The following is a 15,194-nucleotide window of genomic DNA, read 5'->3' as shown; positions in this document are numbered from 1 at the left end:
CTTTCCCTAAAAAAATATATATGTACACCAGAAGGCTGGCAGAGTGATTCAATATGTTAAACCTTTAACAGGGTTAAAAGGAATTGTAATTACAGAAGAAGACAATCCTAAAGAATAAAGTGAAACTCCAAGAGGAGGGAATTACATGAGGCTTCAGATTAAATTAATGATGCCAAAAAAGAAGGTTGAAATGTTTTAATCTTAAATACATGCACCTGAGTTTGTGCGCTCACAACACTTCACAAAACTGGACTTACGCTTCTCATGCTACATTTGTCCATTTCATAGATGCCCATTTAATTGTGAAATCTACTCTTCTGGTGGCCTTTTCAATGCTCTCAGTTTTTGATTTCTCTGTGCCAGTATAAAAGCTGTGGAAGTTCATTTAGCTGTTCCATATAGAATTTCTTTAGTCCTTGAAAACTGTGCCAATATGGATGCAATTATAGAAACTGGAATATTAACTTTGTTATATTTAATAGTTAAAAAATATAGTCAGACAATTTTTCATGGTTGGGAAGTCACCAAAATACAGCTATATAAACTGCTGTCCTCTAAACCGGTGCTTAGAAAATCAAATACTTCTTAAGACTGATTAGAATTCATATTAATAATGTATGGATAATTTGATCAGGTGTTCCGGTGCAGAAAGCCAGGTACAAGAAAGTAAGATGTAGACCTAATGCCTGGTTGTCTAACTGCATTGAAGAAAAAGGACCACTGTTTGAAATGCCTGAAGGTGGAGCCAACAGAATCCTCCCTCCTATGGCTGATTCATTTCTGTAAGTAAATAAATTGTTCCTTCAGTATTTAGGGTTGGTATTAATAAATGTTAAATATGTCTAGCTGGAAGCACTTAAATCTCTAGTTTTAGCTTTATTCCCTGGATCATAATGCATTTGAATTTCCTCTCCTTGCTAAGAGTTTATTGACTTGAAAAAGTGTTAATACAGGCAAGATGAAGAAATAGATTTTTCAAATCTAATTGTGTAGGCAATGGCCATATTTTGCTGGGCTCTAAATCAGCGATTCTCAGTTGGGGTGCTGCAAAATCCTGTGAAGGGTGCCACTGGAAATGTGGAGAGATAAGTGAGGTGTGAGGAAATAAGCAGATAAAGCCAGGCTGATGCTCTCCCTGCTTAGCTGCTCCTCTATCCTCATTGTCTGCCCCCTCTACAAGGAGATAAGCCCGGTAATACATAACTTAGTTTTTTTAAATGGGGTGCCACTCCAAAAATTATGGAGGGGTACCTCAGGCCTGACAAAGGGTGCCTTGAGTCTAAAAAGGTTGAGAACCACTGCTCTAAATGAACAGGAATATAGTTTAGTATTTTATATCAGTCAATTCTCCATTTGCCCGGTATTGTTTCCAGTGATGACAAATCCTTGCTGCTTCTGAGAAAGGCAGGGTAGATATGCACCATATAAGGTAACCAAAGTAGATATATAGCACAAGCTTTTATGAGGTTAAGCTCACTTCATCAGATGCTGTGAAAAAACGTAAGGAGAATACAAAAGACAAGGCTGCGGGGGAGAGTATCTGGTCACAAAGAGAAAAAATCTGAGGAAGACTAAATATATCATCTTTCCTCCAGCAGTACCCCCAAGCAAATTGTACAGCTCTGTATGTGCTGGTGGGGAATGGAAATATTGCTTCCTGCATTCTCTTTTGAGTAACATGTTTTTATAAGCATGAGGCTTTATTGCAGTTATTTTATGTTGTATGACACCAAATGATCCTAACATTTCCATCTACAAAATATCCATTGACACTACTTGACCTCTAGTATCTGTGACTTGTGAGGCTTGATTAAAGGTTTAATAAGTAAATTTCTACTCTTTTTAAAAACAGGCTGATTTATAATGGATTTTTTTTACCCCACAATGGCACTAAAATGGAAGAAGAGGCTGTAAACTTGCCTTGTACCATTTTGCCTCTTTGCAGCTGGGAACCATCTCTTCTTTCCAAAACCACCTGCCATTCAGTCTCAATTCTTTTAATTACTTTTCCTTAATTCTTATATTTTTTGTCTTTCTCACATTGAGAATTGGCTCAGTATTGGCTACTTGATATTGAGCAGAATGGCCAAAAAACTGTTCAAAATGTTAATGTTTGCCAGCATAGGATAGCAGGCAGGTGAGATGGGAAAATGGTCTTTTTTTTGGTTCCTGCTGGTAGATGGACTAATAAAGCTTTCAGAAGGCTTGTGTATTAAGGGGGCTGATCAAAATATTTCATATTTTAAGCAAAAGCTAAAAAATTGCAACATTTCATGATTCCCTGATTTTTCTTTTCTTTTCTTTTTTTTTTTTTATCAGCTCTATTTGGGATTGTGAGAGAGTGTGTCAATGGCAAAGAGAGGTGGGAAATTAGGAGATAAATCATCTTGACTCATTTCCCACACCCTAAACCAATGGTTCTCAGCCTTTTTTTAGACTCAAGGCACTCCACAGAAACTGCCAGATCTTAGTTTCATTCTTTTTTTGACTACAGAAAAACAATAGAGTAATTTTTCTGTTATAAAGAACACACAAAGACCACAGCAGGTCAGAATGGTTTTAAAATTATGGATTTCTTATCTTGTAAATCATGTCTCCGCACCGAATAGCGCTAACGCTGCATGGCACCCTGGATGAATCTCAAGTCACACCAGGGTACCAAATAAGAATCACTGCTCTAAGCTCATGAGACTGAGTGAACTCAGTAAAGTTCAGTTTAATTGCCAGTTTTCTTCAAAGCAGGTAAGGAAGATCTCAAGGCATGTCTTTAGCAAGACTTAGTGTCATTTTTGTCTTATGTTTCAGGATGAAGACATTTCAGGAGCAGCGTGAATTTTTTCCACTTTCTGAAGAGGCATCTGGATCTGGGATGGAAGACACATTTGAAACAGAACCAGAATCTGGGTCAGGAATGGATTACAATGTAGAGTATTCTAACGTGATACTTCCTGATTTAGTGCTTCGCCAACAAAAATCAGAGCTGAAGGAGAAACTAACAGAAGAGGATTTAATTCTGTAAGAGAGAATTTAACCTCTACCATGAGGATGATTATTTCCCACACTTCTCTGTTGTATAACTAAGTGTGATTATTCTCAGGAAAAAAGCAAATTTATAAAAATTTATAAACAATTAAAATGTGCCTTATCTTTATTGCTTTTCTTTATTAAGACTATATTAAATGTGAGCTTATTCTGTGTTTTTGTAAGTAAAATAGCCAGGCAAATACTGAGAAACTGGAATTTAAAATATCCTTCATAATATCACTGATACAAATGCTAATATAGACAAAAAAAGACTGCAACAATATATATTTAATAGGAGCAACTGTCCTACAGATTAATGTAACTTGAAGTTAACTGCTTGTTTTCCTTGTATCTGGTTTTCCTGGATAATTATCTCAATAAAGTATAAGTAAGCATTTTTGCAAAATATATTCGATATTATTTTAACACAATTTTCAGTTTAATAATTGGTCTTTTTATAATGCCTATTATACCTCATTACAGTACATACTAATAGTTTGGATGTAACATGACTATATGAGACATGACCTCGCAGATCCAAGAACCACAGACCCCCTACATTCATTCTGTGAGACCTTTAATATTAGAAATGTTAAAGAGCAACTTAACTTGTTATATTTTAAATTGTTGGATAGATGGTTGCATCTACTAAGTTCTAAATCTATTAACATCTCAATATAACCAAGTGTTGGTTTGATCCACAGCTTTTTGCATACTGGGATAAAATCTAAAAAATGTTTGTGGAAATTAGTAATAAATATTTTTTTTCCTGTAACTTTAATGAAAATTGTCTATAAAATATGTGAAAAGATTATAATCTTAGAGAAAAGAAATCCATGGGTGCACGATGATACCTATCAATTCTGAGGATTTATGCTCTTCTCTTTTTTCAGGTTTTAATTTTAAATTTCTAAATTAAATTTTAACTTGAAATAAAAGAATGTCTAGCCTTCTAGCTCCTGGTCATAATCTTGGATTTATACTGAAGGCAGTAAGAATTTTGCTATTGACTTCGTAGAGAGCAGGATTAATTTTAGAATGAGCAGACAGAAAACCGTCTTTCACCTACTCAGGCAAAACTCTATTTGTCCTGCAGCTAAGCCAAATGTTTTATTTTTGATTTTTGTCACCCTGATAGGGAGAAAGATGGGGGGAGGCGGGGCGTTAATTTCACATGGTCTTCAATTGCTTCTGTTCCATACACACCTGCTTCATATGTTAACCATAGCAGAAAGGGATATGCTTTGTTGTTTGCAAGGATAACAACATAGTATGTAGCAATAACACAATCTTGATAGGCTGGAGTTTTATTAAAACAAATGACACGAAGATATTTAATGTTTCCCATATCTGCCCTTTAAATAAAATGAGGATGAAGCAGGGCAACCTCCTGTTCCCTAAGAAATTATATGAAATATACATTGTTATAGTGTTGTGCTCTTAAGCATAGATATGATACAATTCTGTAGGTGGTATTGTAATAGTTAAATCTGGCATATTTCCTGCATAAATTACTCTTCTTAAAGTCCCAATCCAGAAAAGCACTTAAGCAGGTGTGAAATCTAAATCCTTACTCATGCTTGTGGTTAAACATGCCTTTACCTATTTTGTTGGATCAAAGGCCAGAGGTGTCAGCAATCAGAGGACTGAAACCCAAGTAAATCAGATCACAAGGTACACCAAGTAAGGCTTCCACCTAGTGGCAAAACAGCAAACCCACATTTCAAAACATCTAACTCAATTATATGAAAGATTCCTTTCACCAAGAATATTTATCCCAAAACATGGGCAGAAGGGAAGGGGATATTAATTTTCAGTATCTAGCATCTTAATTTCTTTGTGTATAAAATTGCCCCACATAAATTTTTGCTATATATTCAACAACCAAAGATTGATGTGGCCTCATTACATAACCCAGCTGGTTCTAAATTTCTACTTGTTATATTTTTCTTGGTATCATTGCTGTGATCTCTAGTACCTTTTTGTAGACTGCCAAGAAAAACCATGGGATCTGAATGCTCCAAGAAATATCTGGCAATAGACAAAGTTCTTGTAAATGAGTCTCTTAGCAGATATGACTTAGCACTACAAATAGTTGTTCTATCATGGAAATCTATATACTTTACAGACAGCTATTCTTGGAAATAAAGTTCTGTTCTACCAAATAATAATAACATCAGTTAAACTTAAAACTGGTTTTAAGCAGACTTAGTTAAATTAATACAGAGCATTGAGGGATTTTTTTTAACTTTGCGTAACTTAGGTTTGTTTAATTTAAATCAACCCCTGATAGAGCTAAGCAAGCAGTCTGCTTGTTCCAGATTGGTTGTCACATCTCTGTTTTTATCAGGTGATTATAAATTCTGACCTTGTGTTAATATAGTGGTACTGCTCTTTAAGAATATATTTGTATCCAAGCAAGTACTGGTAAATAAAAAATAGCAAGACGGGTTACAGAACCTCTGCTTTTAAACTTTGTTGAAGTACTTAAAGTCTGGGTTTGCAACAAACATTTAACCAGACCGTTAATGGATGGATAATATGGCACAGAGCAAATTCACTTCATCCCATTTAAACTGATAGAATTTGGGCAAAATTGAATTCCCAGTATCACATAGGTTATGATAATATAAGATATCATATCTATTAAATATCATAGATCCTTAAGATGAAGATGTAGAGTGCAAAATGATTTCTTCATGTCTATTAAAAGAGTTTCTACGTTGAGAGAAATTCTCTTCTTTGCCTTGAAACAGCTCTAGTACACCCTATATCAGATACACCCTAAACAGATCTAGTACACCCTATATCTAGTACCACCTACATTGCTCTTGGATCGCTCTTGCACTTCTTGCTGATGATTCTATCTAGTAATCAACCTTTGCCCATCAATCATAGCTGCAGGCCAATAATTTCATATTTGATGATCATGGAGTTATTTGAATACCTAAACTGAACTCCTCCTACTATTTTACCCAAATACCCCAGTCATAAGGCACTGGGGGAGGTTGTGGAAGGGAGGGAAGGATGTGTGGAGTAACATAGCAATATTTTCCACCCATTCGCTTTTCATTTCACATAGGCTAAGGAAGCATCTTTTCTAGCTTCAGCCTAAGGAGGCAGCTTTTCATTTGTAAGAAGTTGTAAACTGCTTTTGGTAACAAAAAGCTTAGACACATTTTAGTAATTAGATGTTGCAGTCCTGTGCTAGCGTGGCAGCCAAGATAAGCTGTCACCAGTGGGGTTGTTTACAGTTGAAACAATTACCCTTTATATGTGTATCTATTTACATAAACAGACAGAAACAGTGCCCATTGCTGCAGACTGTGTCTATAAGCTGAATACCTTCCTTCATTCCTAGAAACATAGGATTTATGAATGAAGAACATTTATAACTGTATGGGTATTATGCCATCTCACAGATGCTTTGTGGGTTGTCTAGTTATATATTTTTGTTCTCTCTGATATAGGTTCTTACACTGCCCTCATCACTGTAGTGTGTGATGCTCATCTATAGTTCTTTCTCTTGTGCTCTCCTCAGGTAAAACATGGTGTGTGCCCTGTATTTGTTGAAGTGTTTTACTGTTGTTTTAAACATGAACATGCTGCTGTATGTTCATACTGGAGAAGGTCAAAAGCAGACGTTCCTTGCGTTCAGAGTAGGAGTTGGTGAGGATTTTCACTACCCTGGGTTCCTGTGGGACCCTAGCCACAGACAACTACCCCCTGAGCAGGGCTGGCCCACCATTTTTGGGGCCTCCTACAAGATACAGTTTTAGGGCTTCCTGATGCAAAGAAGCTGTTGGGGGGGGGGCCCCCCCGCCACCAAAAATGGCGGCAGCACGGATTGGTGGTGCCAGAGTGTTCACAGCATAGGCAGAGGAAGAAAAAATTGGGGGGGCTGAGCATGCATGCACACACGCCCCCCCCATGGGAAAGTCTGTGGGGGAAGGGTAAAGGGCCACAGGTAGGGAGCAGCATCGCCTGGTGCCATGCTGCACCTGCCCCAGCTGCCTCCTGGTCCCAGCTGTGCCAGGCCCAGCTGCTGTCCTGGCCCTGGCCCCGGCCCTGGTTGCCCTGGCTGCTGCACTGGCCCTGGTCACAATGGCCCCAGCCCCAACTGCCTCCTGGTCCTGGCTGTGCACCGCCCCGTGGTGGGGGGGCAGAGCCAGGGGCCAGAGTGGGGCCAGCCTTGGCTGCATCACCAGGCCAGAGGGCTCCTTGCCAGGCAACAAGGCACATGGTACTCTGCTACGCTGCTTTTAAAGGAGCAGTGGCGAGGTGCTGAGGCAAGGAGCGGAGTGCAGCTCACAGCTGTGGCCCACCCTTGCCCTGTGCAAAGATTGGGGGGGCACATGCCCTCCCCTCAGCCTTGGCTGTCTGGTGCCGTGCATCTGGAGGAGCTGCTGGGCTCCAATTGTCCCATGACTTGGCCTGGCCAGGGCCCGATTCACTGTAAATAGGGCCCTGGCTGGGCCAGGTTGTGAGGCAATCGGAGCCTGGCAGCTCATCCAGGGGCATGGCGTGGGGGAGCCGGTTGGAACTCCTCCTCCCCCTTCCTCTTGGCTCCCCATGGTGTGCACAGTTGGGGGACCTGCTTACCTGCTCCCTGGAAGAGCTGCTGGGCTCTGATTGTCCCATGACCTGACCCAGCTGGGCTACATTCATGGTGAATGGGAGGTGGGTCAGGTCATGGGACAATCCCCATAGTGCAACAGGGAGCGGGGCAGGGGTGAATGATTTGCCCTGTCCATACCCACTCTCTCCTGAACTGTGGGGGGTCTCATGCTGACCTCATCCCCCAAGCCCAGGGTAACAAAGAAAGATTAAAAGAAATTTACTTGCCTGCGTACAGCTGGGCTAGCTGTGGTGCTGGCTACAAGTGAAGGGTATCTGTGTGTGTGGACCCCTCCTCCCTGCTGCAGCTTCCTGTGTCTAAGCTGCCCTAAGGCAATGCCTGCTGCTGCCCCGTTTGGGGGCGGCTGAGCCCTGTTAGCCCCCTCATTTCTGCCGCTTATGGTTCCCCTGTGGCTGCAAGTTTCACAGGATAGGATGGGCCAGCTCTGTCCCTGAGAAAGCTCTGGCTCCTCCACAAACTATTTCCTTGTGGTAGAAATCTTTACTGTGCCTGAGGAAGAGGTTGTTGACCATGGTCCTTATCCCAGAGCTTCAGGCGATCTTTAGCTAGCTAGGGCATAGGTTCTTGAGCACTTTGAAAATAAGGGCCAAAACCTTGCATTTGACTCAGATGGTAAATTCTTTAGGTTATGGATTATCTTTTCATTAGATGTGTATACACAATGGGCTCTACCTGAAATGGGGCCCTGTAGGAACTACTGTAGTCTGTAGGGATTGTAATACAGGTTTCCCCCGCTTTATGAAGGTTCTGTACGCGTGAATTCACTCTTATGCAATGACCCTTTTTATACCAAAAATTCGTTATACACAAGGTAAATTAACTCTTATATGATCCGTGTGGCGGAAGCCCAGTCAGTTGCTTTGTGCGGTGCATTGTGGGAGTGACACACACCAAAATAGCCTCCTGTGTGGGTCTGTGCTCCTTGCTTGTTGTCTGTGACACGTGTTTCTATAGTTGCCATCCCCATTATGATAGTGCCCTGTGCACTGTCTGCCGTTGGTGAGTACCAAAATTGTTTTGTGAAAGTGGTAGAAATGAATCTGAGGGTCAGTACAGTCGAGGTCTTGGAACGTATCCCTATTTGCTAGGTTATAAAGTGGGTTCCCTTTATGTGAATTTGAGTTATGCGCCATTGTCCAGGAATGTGTGTACAGCGTAAAGCAAGGGGAACCTGTAGTTGTGACATTGAAAGAAACTCATTCTGCTGGTACCGCTTCCAAAGCAAACAGAGCAGTCTTTCATTTCTACCCCGGTAGCGCATTGAAAACCACTCCCCCTATTGCACATGCAGACACGTGGCAGCTGTTCCGTGTCAGCAAACTAGGATCCGTGTTTGAAACCTATGTTTAAAGCCAACTCTTACTTTATTTACATCTCTGCCGCACTTGTTTAGGCGCACCATCGCTGCTGGCCACAGCTAGCGCCTGCGAAGGCCCCACAGTTTGGTTGTCCAAGGAGCTACAGCAGCTACATGCTCCCTGGCGGGAGCTGGTGCTGGATCAACAGCGTCCACCTCTGCATCTGCTTGCCGCACGAGTGGCTAAACCGAGGGACCCGTAGGGCGCACAAGCAACTAGAGATACTAGCCTCACGCTTGTCTGCGTCAGCGCGGCTGAGTCTCCCGGTTGCTAAAAAGGCGGATCCTGGTTCCTCCGTGCGCGCGCGGGCGGGTCTCGCTCTACCCCTGCAACCGAGCTGGCAGCGGCGGGTAGCGCCCCCTGGCGGCCCCCTGCCCCGCCCCGAGCGGCGGTCACGTGCGGGGGGCGGGGAGTGACGGGCGCTGGGTCACATGATAGGGGCGCGGGTCGGGGCCGCTGCTGCTCGGGGTGGGAGTCGGACGCGGAGGGGAAGTGGCCATGGTGAGCGCGGGCCGGGGGCCCGATTCTCCCCCACCTCCGGCGACTTGCCCGGCTCGGGGCTGTGGGGCACGCGTGCGGTGCAGGCCTGGGGCGGCCGGACTCGGCCGCGGGCGGGGGGGGCCGGCCCTGCCCGCCCCGGCCGCAGCCTTCCACGCAAGACTTCGCTTCTGGTGTGTGTCGGAGCCCGGCCGGTCCCGGCCGCGGCTCTCGGCGCTTTCCCTCGGGCTGTGACGGGAGCCGTGGGCCCCCCGTCCTTAGCCCCCCGCCCCCCAGCCTGTGCGCCGTGGGGCTGCCCCGCGGAGGGGTGCAGTATGGCCATTTGGGGATGCGGGCTCCCGGTACTTTGATGCGTTTGGTATGGTTTCTGTGTCGCTGAAGTAACAGCGTGATCTGGTGAGAGACCCACTCTCAACATTTCTTTAAAAAAAAAAAAAAAAAAAAGGCAACAAGAAAGCCTGTAAGGGGTCTTGGACTAAGCTATGTTAAGGAAAGCGATGAAAACTTTAAATTGCCTGTACAGGCATTTTGGGCACAGATGGAAGTGATACTTTTTGCCCCGTCTGACCACAGAAAGCAGTTTGTAGCCGTGACTAAACAAGTGCACAGCTGCAGACAGCTTCAAAAATGGCCAATTATGTGAAAATCTGACCCCTTGTTGCATGTGGGGTCAGATGAAGATGTTTCAAAACAGTGTGTCTTCTGTAACGTCTGTCTGCGCTGCCTGGTCTCAACTTCTCTCTCAAACTGGCTGGCTTATAGGCTGACTTGTAAACCATTTTGGCATGAGCTGGGGTCGTGTTTTTATTCAAAGTTGTATCCTCCTCAGAATGAAATCCTAAACCAAGTTATAAGAGCAATAATTTGAAATCAAATTATTTGTAGTCTTTTTTGAGGTGCTCTGCTACTAACTCTGCTTACATGGTGCTGTGACTAATGTGAAATGCTGGGTGATCTTAAGTGATGCAGGCCTTGAATGTAACCTGTGTTTTGCTGCTTTGTTTTAGAGGTAAACATGCATAAAACTTAATAGCTTTTTTAGATTAATGCATGTAAATGCTGAAAAATTGGAGGATCGTTGTGTGCGTAGGGTTTAATGTGCCCATGCTCCTGGGGAAGCCAGTGGTATTATAATAGTAACAAAAATCTTGTTTTGTGCTAGATTTAAGCTCCTCTTAGTGCTGCTTTTCAGCTCTGGTCTTTTGACTGTGAACGTGGGTTAGGTATAGCTAACATGGTTTAGGTATAGTTTAGCTTTGCTCTGTTATGGCTCTTTGAAAAGTGAATTGAAGCAGTTTGCCAAAGAGACAGGTGAAGAAGCGACTTTCAGTTCACTTAGTCCTGCGTGCCTCAAAATACCTTAACGCTGAAGTGGTCCTTTGTCCTTTCTCTGGCATCTTGCAGTTTTCTCTGTCATCTGTTACCCCATGTAATTTCAACAGTGCAGAAACTTTCATTTTAGCAATTTCTGCTCTTTGGGACACTTTAAAGTGATTTCATCACACCTTTCCCCCTTAATTGTAGTTGTTTGGGGGTACAATTACTAAAATGAGGTTATTTATCTTAGGTTTATATTTACTGCCTCTAATTAAATGAAGGTCCACATCTAATGCTGTGATTGGTGATCTGAAACTTTTGTTCTGGAGCAGTTGTGAATCATTTGGAATATTTTCTTCCGTGAGCTTGGGGATTAGTGCACAGTACTGGGCCAAACTTTTCCCAATCTTGCTGAGTTTCCTTTAGATTCCCTTTTGAATAGACTACAGCCTACCTGTCTCTATCCTAGTAAACAACATGTAACGTGACAGTGTGGGCATATGACCTCAAACATGCTGCAGTACTGTGCACATGCACCTTCCCTCACTTTGCCACCTAACATAAAGCAGTCTAGTATTTGTGTTGCTGCACCTGAGTTAACTAGCAGTGCTTCTGAACTTGAGAGCACTGCTGCCTGACAGTAAGTTTACAATGTAAGCATGCGCTGCATGTCCCGCCTCCCTAACTCTAAGGAAGCAAAGCTTGTTTTTCAGTCCAGGCTTCCTAAATATAATTTAAGAACTCTTCTTCATTTTGGTGAAAAGATATGTGGTTAGGATTACGAGAGCTGAATTATTTGCAGTTGTTAGTTACATTTGCCATTTGTTGCTGCCATATGCAATGGTGGCATTTCTTTTTAGAGTTCATAACTGGTTCTTACTTTTTGTTGCAAATGTTTGCCTGGACTTCTGTTGCTTATGACTGACCTTTTTAATTATTTGCTAACTGCTGTCTGGGTGGCTATTATGAAATTGTCTCTGAATATATTTAAAAAAAATCCTACCCAAGTGAGTTGGATAATCCTAAAAAATTTGTGTTTTACAGTTGCAGATTGGGGTCGGTCCCTCCATCTCTGAAGGGCACATTATGTAATGGGAAAATAACTTTAAGCTGGGAAAAAAGTCTAAGGCCACAACCCCAGTGCCCCTTCCCCTACCTGATCTCTACCCCATGATAATTTACCTTTCTTTTTTATTTCAGAGTTTTCTTGGTGGCTTTTTTGGTCCTGTTTGTGAAATTGATGTTATACTTAATGATGCAGAAACACGAAAAACAGCAGAAATCAAAACCGAAGATGGTAAAGTAGAAAAACATTATCTTTTCTATGATGGAGAATCTGTTTCAGGAAAGGTAACTTTTTTTTGTTGTTGGTTCTAATAATACTTTCATGTGGTATAGAACACAAACATAAATCAGATAGTACACTTTGAGATTAGTTTGTCAGCAGGAGGTAAACTGGTCTGTAAGGCAGCTTGCTTCTGTCGTTGTTACCTTTATGCAGAAGTATTTATTTATTTTTTTAGTTTGCTTGTGACTAACGTAACATTTTTGCCGCCTTAACCAATAGTGGGAAGACTGTATGAACCTTCATTCTCATTAACAACACAAAAATGACATTCCCTAACTTATTGCTTATTTTTCTTTAGCCTGAAGCAAAACCAAATCTAGTCTTGTCAGTTTAACTATTTTTCTTTTAAGAAGCAGGCTTTGTTGTCTGTAGAAACCTAACAGAGAAGGGAAAAACAAAGAAAGCATCATTAGTGACATTCTTTTTTGAGGTCTCATTGGGCAGCTTGTCTTGCATATCATACAGTTATAAACTGTGTTTGAGTCTTGAAGGAGTTTCCTGTAGCACATCAGAAGAGCAATCTGCATTCAGCTTAGCTGGCTGCTAGTTCAGATGGAGGATTTTTTTTCTCCCTGAGGCAGAAAAGGATGAGGAACTCCAGCTTCCTTCCAGTGAGGAACCATAGGACTCTATCCTTCAGCATCATATTGACGACTGTCTCAACTTTTACTCTGGCCTTTTCTTAACAAAGCTTTCTCTGTGCCTAAATAAACTGTGAAGTTCACTGAAGAAACTGAGCCATGTGGCACATTCTTAGACTCTTCTAAATGGCTGTTTCACTGTGTCTCTTAGGCCTTACTGTTAAGGAGGAAGCCCTCTTATTCTTCAGGTCTGCTTTCCATGCCATGATTTTTTTTTTTTTTTAATCTAAAGTTTATATTCCCCTAGGGTTTTTACAGAGACCTGAAATTTTCTCTCAATGTGTGTCAAGCTCAGAGTTGGCCCGCGTCCTAAAAGGAGAAAAATAAGTAACTATAGTATTCATAAACCTGCTGACTTTAAGAGAAAAGGGAAGACTGTGTGCCTTGCTCAGCAGTTGCTGCAAAATGCCTGATGAGCTTTGGCTAAAGCAATGGCAACTGGATCAAGAGACAAGTTACGTGAAGCTGGCAATCTTCTTCTCTCTCTCCTCTTTGCCTTTCACTCTCAAGATTACAGCTTGCATAGTCTTACTGTCCCTGCCCTGAAAAATGTAACTTACCTGCCAAGGTCCAGGAATTTCTGAGGTCATCATTGCCCAATTAGGAAATGCTGCATATATTTTTGATAGCTGGTGTTTCCAAGGAATAGGTTTTTAGTCTCAAGAAGATGAGGTGCCTTAATTTTTACTCATAATGAAGATCACTAGGCTTTTTATTTAAAAACAAAACGCACAACCTCTTGTCTAAAATTTAATTTTCCATAACTTTTGCCTGGGTTTCTCTCAAATTGACAGCCATCACTAGCTCTCTTCCCTGCTGGTGGAAATCTGTTTAGTAGATACAAACAAAGTAAATCTCAGAGCAGCATGTTTCAAGGGTTGATGTGTGTAGGAGGGGAACCTAAACTCAACTGGCCAGGGAAATCAAGTGCAAAGCTTCTGAAACCACAGGATTCACATCTTAAAAGTGTGTGTTTGTGTTTGTTTTTCTTAGGGGGTACATGTTTTAAAATTAAACATTTTGTTTAAGTTCCTGACCACTGTGCCAGATATCGTGAAGGAATCTGCTGCTTCCTGTGAGTAATTCTGGAGCTGATGCTCAGAGTAGAGAGGTTTTGGGTGAGAGAGACTCATTAGCTAGTTACAGACTTGCCCTTGTGGTTCTCCATTTGTTTAAATTGGGTCATTGAGCACTCAAAGATATCTGTTAGGGCAGTATATTGGTTATATGAAGGTTTAAACTCACTTGCAGAAACAGGAACTTTAAGGTCAATAATCTTGTTCCTGGGGGCTTAGCAAGGAGTGGGTGTTTTTTTTTTCTGTCATTGCTGGAGCAGTTGAGCTGCCCTGTATATGGGATGCTTATAACATGGTCCTTCGTGGGTTGTTTTGTTGTATAATATGACAAGCTCCGGTCTAAAACGGCAAAGAGATTGTCCTGCAGTATGGGAGGACAGCGATCCTTAGCTTACAGTTTAACTTTTAGCTTATCCCCTTCCATCAAGTGAGCAGGTATTTCAGGTTGTGCTAATGACATTGTATTACTGAATGGTTAAATTTTATAAAGCTATGGCACTCTGTGTTCTAATCTTGCTGCACGGCTGGGGGTGGGGTGCCTTTTTGAAGCCTTGTAGCATACATGCTTGGAATTTGGGGTAGTTATGATGGGTATAGGGATTGCTTACACCTCTAGTAATTAAAGATTAATTTCATAGACATTAGGGCTGGAAGGGACCTCGGAAGATCATCGAGTCCAGCCCCCTGCCCAAAGGGCAGGAAGTCAGCTGGGGTCATAGGATCCCAGCAAGATGAGCATCCAGTTTCATCTTGAAGGTGTTCAATGAAGGTGCTTGAACCACCTCCGGTGGCAGGCTGTTCCAGACCTTGGGGGCTCGGACAGTAAAGAAATTCTTCCTTATGTCCAGCCTGAAACGATCTTGAAGTAGTTTGTGACCATTTGACCTCGTCATCCCTTGGGGCGCTCTGGTGAACAAACGTTCCCCCAGATGCTGGTGGTCACCCCTGATAAACTTGTAGGTGGCCATCAGATCACCCCTGAGCCTGCGCTTTTCCAGGCTAAAGAGCCCCAGGGCTCTCAGCCTGTCATCGTAGGGTCTGCTTCCCTGACCTCTGATCATGCGCGTGGCTCTTCTCTGGACTCTCTCAAGCTTCTCCACATCCTTTTTGAATTGTGGAGCCCAAAACTGGACACAGTACTCCAGCTGCGGCCTCACTAAGGCCGAGTACAGGGGGAGAATGACGTCCCGGGATTTGCTTGAGAGACGTCCCGGGATTTGCTTGAGACGTCCCGGGATTTGCTTGAGATCATCGAGTCTGACCCCCTGCATAGGCAGGGAAGAGTGCTGGGTG

At 42.5% G+C, this 15,194-nt stretch overlaps 2 protein-coding genes across 4 annotated transcripts in view; both read left to right on the top strand.

The window, feature by feature from the left end:
- SRGN (serglycin) overlaps window positions 1–3,432 on the top strand; it is a 4,611-nt gene extending 1,179 nt beyond the window's left edge. The window contains exons 2-3 of the mRNA XM_006023140.3: window positions 635–782; window positions 2,806–3,432. Of these exons, the coding sequence (XP_006023202.1) occupies window positions 635–782; window positions 2,806–3,019 (362 nt within the window). The 3' untranslated portion in view covers window positions 3,020–3,432. The remainder of the gene's footprint in view (window positions 1–634; window positions 783–2,805) is intronic.
- A 5,960-nt stretch (window positions 3,433–9,392) lies between these two features.
- Window positions 9,393–15,194, top strand: part of VPS26A (VPS26, retromer complex component A) — a 24,539-nt gene continuing 18,737 nt past the window's right edge. For 2 of the 3 annotated variants that reach the window (XM_025203564.1, XM_025203562.1), the window contains exons 1-2: window positions 9,895–9,915; window positions 12,037–12,186. Coding sequence is in view for 1 of the 3 variants with exons in the window: in XM_006023139.2 (XP_006023201.1) it covers window positions 9,520–9,522; window positions 12,037–12,186 (153 nt within the window). In the remaining 2 variants the exon portion in view is untranslated. Of the gene's footprint in view, window positions 9,523–9,894; window positions 9,916–12,036; window positions 12,187–15,194 lie in introns of those variants that run through there. The other variant, XM_006023139.2, reaches the window with a different exon arrangement.

Source organism: Alligator sinensis, unplaced genomic scaffold (genome assembly GCF_000455745.1).
Source record: "Alligator sinensis unplaced genomic scaffold, ASM45574v1 scaffold546_1, whole genome shotgun sequence".
Classification (NCBI taxonomy): Eukaryota; Metazoa; Chordata; order Crocodylia; family Alligatoridae; genus Alligator; species Alligator sinensis.
This window is presented reverse-complemented; position numbering and strand designations above follow the sequence as displayed.